We start from the raw sequence: 11,614 nt of genomic DNA, 5'->3' as shown, positions 1-11,614 counted from the left end.
GGGGGCGCTGTGTTGGGTTTAATCTGGATCAGTTTTCCAAAGTTCTTTTTAAATGTTGTGGGATGGGGTTTTTTTATATTTACAGATTATAAATCAGTGAGTGGAAACATGAAGAGCAGTTTACATTCTTGAAAAAGAGAGTTATTTTATAATGGTACTGTGTGAAAGGGGAACTGAAAGAGAGGTTGTTACAGTTTAAATTAAGATAATTCCACATTACTAACAGTGGGTGTTAGCAGCAAGAGATCAAGACGAGTTTGGCAGTTAGTTCAAGCCATGACTTCACTGAAAAGATAGGTCACACTAAATTTTCCACATAATTAAAAAAAATGAATAAAAGTGATTAAGAAATGTTCTGAGTGGATTTGATTACCGTGCTAATAAAGTGGGATTTGTTTTGGAAGTTGTTAAGAGTTGCAAAGAATATATTTGGTGAGAGACTGCTTAGGTGGGTAGTGGGAATGAAAGTTTTCTCAGCCAAAAAACCCAGTAAAATTCTTTTCTCTTTTAACAGGAGGGCAATGGCAATCTTTGCAAACTGTGTGTTCTTTATTAAAGTTAAATACTTAGCCATTCAGGAAAAGAGCAGGCTGAAAGCATGCATAAAAGAAAATGGTGGAGTAGTTAATTTTGTGCTTAATCACAAGGTAAGTTCCAGATTTATTTCTGAGATCTCAGTAGGAAAATATCAAGTGGTGCAAGTGTTGTAGATTGTTAATCTTGCCACATGTAGAGAAATAAGAACTGTAGAGATTATGTCTGTTCAATATTTAAATGGAAATACTCAGTTTATGTTTTTAATGCATCTGGCTCTGTAGTACTGAAATGTCACATAAAAAATCAAGAGTAATATTCTTCCTCCACAAAAGAACCAGGGAGGTTTTTTCCCTGGATAAAATTGCCATGCTGCTTTTCTTCTCTTATTGTCAGAGAGGGGAGACTCTGAATAAGGAGATGCATCACTGAATTGGGTTTTGGTTATGTTATTGTTAATGCAAGCATTTGATTACAGAGTGAGGAAAAGATGGTTGTAGACTTAGAAGTCTGTGATATTGCAGGTTTTTATTTAAATACAGCTTTTTATTTTGAACATATACTGAACACACAGCATGGATAAATCAAGAAGCCTGTTTGCATGACATGCACAGCAATGAAATCAGTGGTCTGCATCTATAGTGGTACGTTACAGGCCTAGGAGTGCTTGCAGGAGCTGTGGCCAGCTGGCATGGCTTGGCCCACACCTATACTACTGAACTCTCTTTGTCCTCAGGACTGACTGTTCATATCCAGACTGCCTAATGGGAATGGTCATGGTGATGATGTGTCTCCCAAACCATGCTTGGAAACTGGGAGGATATGAGTTGGCAGAAGCTAGAAGTGTGCCAAGGAACATGCTAATGCCTTAATAAGTATTCACATGCCAGTGACAGGGAATTATCTAACATTATCTAACTTAATAGTGAAGGCATAATACCTTGTTACTTCTGCCAGTTGAAAGTGACATTTATTTCGTCCTTCCCATAGCTAGTAATTACAGCAAGCTCATAAATATTGTCATATTAGAGTGCTTACTTCTAATCCACCTTGGGGAGAAGGTAATGCGTGGTATTATGATTTCAATTTTTTGTTTTCTCTGTATACAGTTTTTTAATTTTGAGAAGAGTATGATTAAGTGAGTTAATTTCTCCCTCTCTCTCTTGTGTAGCATTTCCTAATGTAACATTGGGTGAATTACTTTAAATCCTACTGTTATGTATAGCTCCCATAGGTGATTGTCATTTTACAAACAGCAAAAATTGTATACGCTGTCCTCAAGAGTCTGCAGTTTAAATTGTGCATAATATAAGGTGTTGACATTGAAGGAAAAAGAAAGGAATGTGTGAAGAAAAGGAATATTACAGGTACATTATCATCTTGTTCAGAGCCCAGTAGTTTCCTGGTGACTCTGACAATGCAGATCTGTTTAGGAGAGAAAGTGAAGAATTGAAGAATAACATATCAAGGTCTAGCAAGAGTATTCCAAAGATATGATAGATTTCTTTGTGCTGTAAATTCAGGATCTTCCAAGATGTGTTGACACATCTCTTTGTGGTGGCTGTGATCTTGTAAAGAAGCAATGGGTGGACAATAATTAAGGCTCACATTTATCCCATCAAACTGCTCATCTCTAGATATGATTTGGGGAAAAAAGTCAAGGAAATTGTCCCATAAAAACAATAAGCTTTAAAAAAAGCTTTGCTAAAAAAAATTAATTATTGAAAATAGCAAATGAACTAAGAGTTAATGCAGTACAAATATGTATTAATTGAAATCTGTATTTTGAATCGTCTTTATAAATACAGTGGGAAGAGAGATATTCCAATACCTAAAATTTGTGAGCTCTAGGATGCTGAGAACAGCTAACAAGTGGCCAACCTGTTCAGGGTACATCTTACCCAAGCTTCAGAAGTTACGTTACGATTAAAGATTAAAAAGAACCTCAGGACAGATCTGGGCTCAGTGCTTCTGTATCAGGGAAGAGCTCTTATTTTTTAAAGCTGTATTTTTGTCATATGTGACAAATAAAAGTACATGCATTTGTCATCCTGTTTCTGAGTAAAGTTGATCTAATTTCATTCTGATGCAATAACCTTTCATTTATCTGTGGCCATCAGTTCTTGCATGCTTAACGTTAACTGTTTGAAGTACAAAATCCGCTGCCTCTTACTTAGGACCATTTTATTTGATTTGACTTCTCTAAACGTTTTTATTTTGTCCTAACTATGCAGAAGGTTTTAACTTTCAGCATATATCTATCATTCCAGTAAAACAATATATGATTCTTTATAAGGCTACTAAAGCATATTATGATTATTCAGCATTCTGCCCAGCTTTTTTTTTAACACTCTTACCCCAAATAGCTTTGGGTTTGTACCATGTTGGCCACAACAGAACTTGGCCCATTATTGGACCTCCTATGTGCTGCTAAAAGCTCTACAGAACATTAGGCACTTGGTCACCTTCATATCTTTGTAGTTACTGTAGAAAAGTGGACACAGTCTGAAGATATCCATATTTTAGTTGAACTGAACTGTCACCTGAAAAAGTCCTGCTCTCTCTGCTGTCTATGGATGAAGTGCTGAGTACCATGTTTCTAAATTAGATGTTTCAATTAAAATATGGTCCAAAAAGGTAGTCTGTTTTTAAATGTTTCCTTTGGACTCTAGGATTGTACCAGTATGAATTGCAAATAAACCGTATTTGGATTAATATTGTAGTTATGTGTGCATAGCAACTGTAATTGTAACCTGTCTTTCAGAGTACACATGTTCTTGTGGATACTGCTGATGTCCTCAGCTGTCATGATCTAAAAAATATTCAGAAGTATCAGCTCCCTGTTTTATATGCAGATTTCATTTGGAAATCAGTTGAAAAGGGGAAGCTTTTACAGATTGATGCATATAAGGTTAATAAATCGCAAGATGACACTTCTGACCAAAGGCCAGACAGACAGGGTAGGTATATTTGACATATCTGATTCATCTATCAGTTACTTCAGGAAAGAATGTTTTAGAAGATGAATATTTAGAATCAGCTTTTAAGAAATCAGCAACCATGGAAACTGGCAATAAAGTTGATTAAAAAAACCCAGATTTTTTTCAGAAAAGAAATATTAGTTCAATTCTATGGAGTCTTTCCAATGATTTTTTTTTTTCCTTTTAATGAAACTTCAAATAAGACTTCAAGTTGGAAATGTGGATAAAATATCAAAAATAGCAAAAAAAGCTACTCCAATGACTGTCTTTATTTGACTCCACTGGAAAAAAATTACAGTAACCTGGAAGTTTTAGTTAATTTCAACAGAATGCAGTGGGTTTTCAGTGCCTTTGTATGTGGAAGTGTTATGTTTTGAAGTCAAAATTATGAGAAAATAAGACAGCTAGAGAACAGGTTAACATGGGTTAGAAATATTTAATGCAACATAATTAACACAGAAGAACTTCAAGCATTCCAATACGTAACATGGTTCAAATGCAAATAACTATAACCCTGTGTAGAAGGAAAAAAGTCAAATGTTCATTTTAATGCTGAGACAAGCCAAAGAACGTGAAAGAGATGAGAAAGATAATTCTATTTAATGTGTACAGTCAGCAAAAAAGTTATCATCCTGAAAGTTATTAGTGTTTTAATTCTCTTTTTTTCTTCGCAGTAACTATGCTTTTTATTTCCTTTTACTTTCGCACCTCTTGCATTTTGCTGGGTGCTTTTCCTCCCTTTAAGTATTTTTAAAAGTAATTACTTTTGACATAATACATTTTATTTTATGAACATTCTCATGTCATGAATCAGTACAATTTTCAGAACTATATATAAGAATGAGAGTCAGGACCCCTGCATTTGTACGTTTGCTGTGTCATTGAGTCTGTTAGACAAATCTGATTTTACACAGCAGAGGCCATGGGCATGCATGGCTGAAGCTGGGTAGATCCATTCAGTAGCACTCCTAAATAGTTTTAAGCTAAAAGTAAAACTGCATTCATACACTTTATCTATATAACTTTGAAAAAAAAAAAAAGGCAAACCAACCAAAGAAACAAAAACCCCCAAAACCAACATGAGCCGTGGAGGAATAGTTCTCAGGCTCTGTGGTCAAGTGGCACAGTGTAGCTCTCAGCTACGTGCCCTAATTCTTTTTCCCCTCCCTGTCACAGAAGTCAGGGTGGCAAAGTGCCTGGAGGGAATAAGCACTGGCACAGCTCGGGGAGGTACTAATTCTAGCAGTGAGGCAGTTGGGGCAGTTTCCCTTCAATACTTGACTCTGTATCCTGCCAGTTATATGGCTGAATAAAATGTGACCTTAGAAGCTGTTACCTTGTTTCAACGTGTAAAATATTTATGAATATTAAATGGTAGTATTGTTTTTATTAACTATTCATAAGTTAAATTAGAGAAAGTAGATGTTATACCAAGATATTATATGTTTTGACTGCAGATATGGAAGACCTGTCATCTGCTGAAAATAAACATGCCACAAAGAAAAATCAAAACAACAATTCCAACCTTACTGTTATTGAAGACAGTGGGAGACGAATTGAGTCCAAAGTGGGGACTCTTAGGTAAAATAAAATAAAAGATACGTTTTGCTACATCTATGTTGATATTTCTGTAAATTGCGGGGGGGGGGGGGGGCACAAACCCCCGAACCCAACCCCCCCAAAAAAAACCACTTCCCAGTGTGTTATAGTGACTTCTGGAGATGGCTCTCATTATCTTCATAATATAGTGGAAGATAAAATTCTTCTTTCTTAATTTTCTGTATTCTGTGTGTATGAATTTATAATGCCTTCTTTAACCTTCGGACCTGCCTGTGGAAATTGATTTTACATTTTTCCATCTCAGTGTACACGTACAGTCCAGCACCCTAACACATGCAAAGCTTCTACCAACTCAGCAGGTGTTAGTATGGCTCAAGCTTTGCGATTTTCTGATTGGAGCTCTGTTTATCATCACAATTTTTTTCTTTTCTTGGTTCACATGGGTCTTTGCAATACAGTCCGATTCATTGTTTCTAGAAGTGCTGAGCATCTCTTCATCCCATGAAAATTCCTGGGAGAGCTGAAAATCAAGATGACTGAGACTGCTCTTAGTTGATAGGGAAGCAGTATTATTATAACTGTTTCTAATTATTGAGTTAAAGGAACAAAACCAGCTCCAACATTCTTAAATCTATTGACAAAATGCAGCTTTCACTTTTAGAGACTGCCGTTCAGTCATAGGGTAGGTATTTAGTTACTCTGTGGGAATGTACTAGAAGTTACACTTGGTCTAGGATATGACTACACCTATATATTCTAATGTGAAAGTCAGGAATAAGGAAGGAATTGGCCTCAGACAGTACAGGTAGCTGACCAAGCTATTAAAAAATTAACATGTAACCAGGCAATGAAAATACATTTATCATGTTGCTTCCATAGTTTTTGTAAAGAATGAAGATTGAAATCTAGTCTTCAGGTTCACACTAGACATTCTGGCCTGTTAGTGCAGCAGCTTGTCTGGGTGGGATTTCATTTCTCAAAACTTTTGTTGTTATTTTGCCGCTGAAAAATAGATTTATCTTCTTATCTTAGTTCTTACTTTAGTATGAAGTTGCAGCCTATTACAGTACAGTATTTACTGGGCATATGTGATTTTAATTACTCTGATTCTATTCCAGATTTTACAGTGAAAATGGTCAAGATACTCCTTTCTTCCCCCAAGATTTTGAAGTTGCAAAATACAGTGTCCTTGAAAAAGTAAGCCTTTCTGTTATTGTGAGAAAATGTAGGAGGATCAGTAGATGAATAAAAGGTTTACAGTTTTATACGCATCAACAGTAACTCTTCTACGTTATCATGTACTGCAATGCAAAGAGGAGTACTGAAAAGTACTTTAATGCTTTCTGTCTTTCAGTGCAGCCTAATTCTACCCAAATAAAACTTTTCGATTACCGCTGTAGTGTTCTCACCAAAGTACTGCAGTAGAATAATATGTTTGCTTCTGACAAGATATATATTATCATGGCTGGAACATGTTAAATCTAATTTAAATTTTAAACTTTTTTATTAAAAATCTTTCAAAACACAAAAATGATGGAAATGTACAGCAATCAGTACAGTGAAGCCCTGAGAGGAGCTTCTGCTTGTTACTATGATACAAATAATAAATAATTCTGCTTCTTTTCTTAGCCAGTCATAGTGTGTGATTCTAAATGGGGTGAAAAAATAAGTAGGACAAGGGGAAGTACTTGGTGCAATATCATGTGAATGAAACATACTTAAGCAATAAATTGGGGGTTGGGGGGCTTTATTTATCTCTCCATTTTAGGTTAACTCCAAGGGAAGCAAAGATTTTGTAGTTATTGAATTACAGTGTTCCCAAAAGCATTACAAGTTTCCATTTCGACTATATGCACACTTCAGTGCATCAAATGGCACAAAGGTATGAACCACTCATTGATTTTTTGTTTCTTTATACACGTTGAACATACCTGTTCCAGAGACCTTCAGATGCATTTCATTCTTATTTGCAGGCTAATCCTTAGATATAGATAATAGGAGGTCATTCTGTTAAGCTTTATTGTAAAAAGTTTGATTTATAGTTGGCTCCTCTACTCTGTGTGTTTGCTTACAGCTTGTTCAAAAGAACTGTGTTGGGACACAGCATGATCCTGGATGCATCTGCCTCATACTCACATATATTTTCCTGGCAATAACTAAACTGTATAGTGACATGTTTACATGCTAAAATGCTATAGCGTGTGATATTCTGGACATACTATTGAGAGACAGAAAAGCTTGTCCTGAGGGCAGCCTAAATGTATTTCTCAGCATACAAGTTATGTATGCAGTCTGGTATAGTACTTGCAGTCTGTGTCATTGTAACATTAGATTCAAGTCAACGGAGCTGTATCCGGGATGAATTTTGAATAGTTCGATTGATAGAACAAGTTATTCTAGCACACATTTAGATGAACCTATCTTGTCACTGTGGGGTTTGTACATGGAGCCCTGTGCTTGTTCTTCCTGTCCCATGAACCGTCATGAAAGCACTGCCTTGCTGAAAGCCTGTTAAATCACAACCCAGAAGTTAAGTGTGGAGCGTCAGCTGTTAGATCAGTGTCTGGTAAAATTGATTCTTTAAGTCTCTATATAGTTTCTTTGACTAACTTCACTCTTTCAATTTACAGAATAATAAAATATTTGTAACTAATACTGCTGAAGAAATAAGAGAAAAGTACGAGACTTTTATTGCAGACTTGAAGAGCCAGGATTTCCTGCTCAGAGAAACTTTTCCACCAGAAGCAGAATCTTTGGCTTCTACAAAATTGCAAAAGGCTTGTACAACTTGCATGTTTACGCTTTTCTGTCCTTAATGATTTGTTTTAGTTTTCAATTTTCTGAATGTGGTAAACGTTGTCTTGATTATAGTGATACAGCCATAGGTTAAGGGAAACTGTTTATATGTAAATGTTTTGAAATTTTTTTTTTTTCAGAATATTGAGTGAATGTTCCCAGTACTTAAACACATTAAAAGAAAACCTAGTCATATTCATTATAGTTTTTTTTCTCAGTAGATGCATTATCAACTAATGTGATACCTAAAAAGTTACGTGCTAACATAGCAAACAGAATTGTTGTGTGATGTATGACTTTAATTGTCAAATTATTCTGCACACTATATAGATGTCACAGGCTTGATGTAGATCATATTGGAATCAGTAACAGGACTTCCCCCAATGGCAATAGCAGTTGGATTCTGCTCCCTTAAGTACTCTTCAGACAATGTTTTACTGCTATTTAAAATGGTTGTAGTGTGACAGAAATTTTTTCCCATTTACGTTCTCACTGTACTTTATCTACTTCTCTTTTTCACCATGGTTAGCTTCTATTATAGGGCACAACTGGCACATAGATTATATCCAGCAATGTTGAAAGGCCCACATATGTCCTCTAGTGATCTCAGAAGCTGTGTGGTTGATGCCCTATAAACAAGTAATGTAGAATGTCCAAACTTGTGTGAGAATTGTTTAATGGCATCAAGTTTAATGGCAGCTTCTGCAGTTGTAGAACAGTGAGAAAAAGCTCCAGTAAATGTTTTAACAATGTTCCTCAGAAGAACATGAGAAAATCTGTTTTCACAACTCTCTCTGCTGTATTGATTTTCATGGCCTCTCTATTCTCCTGTAGCTTTGCTGCTCCAATTTTTTATTTTCACAGGAATAATGTCTTTCCCACCAGAGCTTTCTGAACTAGAGATCTAGTGTAATTTGTTAGAGATGTTATAAAACTGGCCATTTTGAACCATCTGTTCTTCTACCAGCTGTGCAAAAAAGGAAATGGCTGGGGTGTGCAGACTATTATGTCCATGTATCTGATAGTACAATGTACTGATAAAGGTATCAAGCAAATCAACTTCTGTCTTCTCCAAGACTTTATGTCTCTGTTTTCAAGAGAGGTCATGGCCATGCAGCCTGCCGTGCTCTCCACTTGAAAGAATTTATAAAAGCAAACCTTCCCTTCAGTTCAATGGAACTGAAGAAATTACACTAAGCATGAATGAGCATTGCACACTGTATTGTTTTTGGGAATAGGAAAGGTTAATTATCTGTGTAAGAACTTCACTGCCATGACTTGCATCTTTGTCTTTTCACTGAATTGTGTTTATTTTACTACAGTTACTTCTAGAAGAAGCCATCCATTCAAGTGCTATATGTCAGGAAGTTAGTGATTTTGTGGAACTGATCTGGGCAGAAGCTATTGGCCACCTGCATAGTTTACTACTTGAATCAGTAAACAACATAAGCCTAAATGATGTAAGTTAATTCTTTTTAATCTGTGAGGATGAATACGTAAATGCTGTTAGAAGTAATTTTTTCCCAGCAAACATGTATATTGTGTTTCAGATTGGGATTGGTAATTACACTTTTGATACTCCTGTACTTTAAGAAATCCATGCTTCAGAAATTTTTATCTCAAATTTTGCTTTAGAATCATGACACTAAAATCATGCTGTACTCCCTAGGGCAGATGTCTGTCTTTTCCATTTCATAGCAATTTACATAATTCTTATGGGAGGATCCCTTCCATGAGATAAGTCAAGTCACATAAGAAGATAGGCATAGAAGGCAGTGCATAATAGCAGGTTACTGTCTCCTGCCAGTGTGTTTCAGCCATACTTTAGTCAGCCATTCTCTTTTAATGGAAAAATAGTTTTAATTATAGTCCCTGTCTGCATTATCAGATGACACTTGTAATTAACACACAGCTACTGTTGAAGGCCTTTGGATATTACAGCTGTTACTCTTAATAACTGCCTATCCACCCCTTTGTTAAGTCTATGGTTTATTTAATCCCGCTTTCCCACATACCTCAATTCTTTTGCTTTGCTCCGTAGGAGCAAACCAGGACAACATTTAAGAGGATAATGTTTATTCATGTAATTTAAGTTCATATAACTTAACAAACAGCCAACTGTTTAAGATGAGAGTTTTGTTCATCTCTGTTATCACTGAAGGCAAAATTACCTGAAGATTATGTTGGTTTTAAACTGAAGAGCTTTGCCAGTAGAAGGTCCCCAATTTTGGAATTACTTTGCCCTAAATCTTATTACATGAAACTCACTGTTGATGCTTTTCAACTGATCTATGGTAGAAGAGTATTACTTTCACTTTTTGATGTGGAAATAATACACAGTTATGTAGGTTCTGGTGAGTAAGTAGTACATTAGTAATATTGTATATGTGTACTTGGAGGCAGTAGTGAGTGCATCGCATAAATCAGCAAAGACGTAAGGAAATGCTCTTTGTGGTAAATGCTTTTTATGACGTGCAATTGTTTGGATGTTAAGATTCCTAACATATTTCAGGTAGGTGAAATTTGATAAAATTTGATAAATAATGTTCAATCATTGGTAGCTTTTGCAAGAGCTGAACCATAGACCTAAAAGACTGTATCTCAATGCATCGATCTGTAAGAATATGATAAAACTGTTTTCACTAACTCTTCCCACTTATAATTCATTTGCAAGAGAAATAGCGTTTGTATTGAAAGAAAAAAAACCTCTCTGGATTTTTGAAACACAGTAATTAAGAAGTGGGTTGCTGTTCAGTTAGATTAACCCTCTATTTTTTTCCCAAAGGCATTTGTGAGACAGAGACCAGTCTTGGATCAATAATGAACTGCAGTAAGACATTGCTATGCAGCCTCTAATGTCAACATTTTACTAGCTGTTGCCTGTGGTTCGTGTAAATTAAAAAGCATTTTGCCTTTTTCCTCCTGCCTTGAGAAGACAAAATAATATAGAGTATTCTGTGAAAAATTTCCAATTGAGAAGGAATATACAGATACAAGCAAATCTATATCCTGTCTGTCTGGACAAACTGTCTAAAATTAATCATTACTTTCATTTCATTTGTAGGTTGCACTTTATAAATAGGACTTCTCTATGTATTTTAGGATGAACTAGTGCACTTAGACATTTAGTAAGAAATTTATTATCGTCTACTTTCTGTTATTTCATTAATGCATTAAAGCTGACAATATGAATCAACAAGATGTTAAGGAACATTATCTTTCAATCTGATTCATATTCCATTTTATTTCAGGGAGGTTATTTTACTGTCTCTTAACTCTGCTTGAGGTACTTTGCAAGTAGCCCAGTATAAGGGCTAACTAATATCAAACTTTTAAATACTGTTTTCATATCCTAGCTGCAAGAAAATATTTTGTGGCTATTACACTAACAAGAGTTAGTTTTATTTCAGTGTGGAATTAAATGATCTATTTTCAGTATTTATTGCTTTGCGCTCTGTCCTGGTTTCGGCTAGGACAGAGTTAATTTTCTTCCTAGTAGTTGGTATAGCGCTGTGTTTTGGATTTAGCATGAGAACAATGTGATAACACACTAATGTTTTAGTTGTTGCTAAGCAGTGTTTATACTAAGTCAAGGACTTGTCAGCTTCCCATGCTCTGCCAGAGAGGAGGTGCACAAGAAGCTGGGAGGGAGTATAGCCAGGACAGCTGACCCAAACTGGCCAAAGGGGTATTCCATACCATATGACGTCGTGCTCAGTATATAAACTGGGGGGAGTTGGCCG

General features: G+C 35.8%; 1 protein-coding gene across 1 annotated transcript in view; it reads left to right on the top strand.

Moving 5' to 3' along the window:
* Window positions 1-11,614, top strand: part of PARP4 (poly(ADP-ribose) polymerase family member 4) — a 61,249-nt gene that overhangs the window by 7,837 nt on the left and 41,798 nt on the right. The window contains exons 3-9 of the mRNA XM_019472093.1: window positions 515-647; window positions 3,299-3,494; window positions 4,973-5,096; window positions 6,194-6,272; window positions 6,844-6,957; window positions 7,706-7,852; window positions 9,194-9,331. Of these exons, the coding sequence (XP_019327638.1) occupies window positions 522-647; window positions 3,299-3,494; window positions 4,973-5,096; window positions 6,194-6,272; window positions 6,844-6,957; window positions 7,706-7,852; window positions 9,194-9,331 (924 nt within the window). The 5' untranslated portion in view covers window positions 515-521. The remainder of the gene's footprint in view (window positions 1-514; window positions 648-3,298; window positions 3,495-4,972; window positions 5,097-6,193; window positions 6,273-6,843; window positions 6,958-7,705; window positions 7,853-9,193; window positions 9,332-11,614) is intronic.

This window comes from Aptenodytes forsteri, unplaced genomic scaffold (assembly GCF_000699145.1).
Source record: "Aptenodytes forsteri isolate BGI_AS27 unplaced genomic scaffold, ASM69914v1 Scaffold307, whole genome shotgun sequence".
NCBI lineage: Eukaryota > Metazoa > Chordata > Aves > Sphenisciformes > Spheniscidae > Aptenodytes > Aptenodytes forsteri.
Note: the sequence above shows the minus strand (reverse complement) of the source record. Positions and strands in the feature narration are given on the sequence as shown.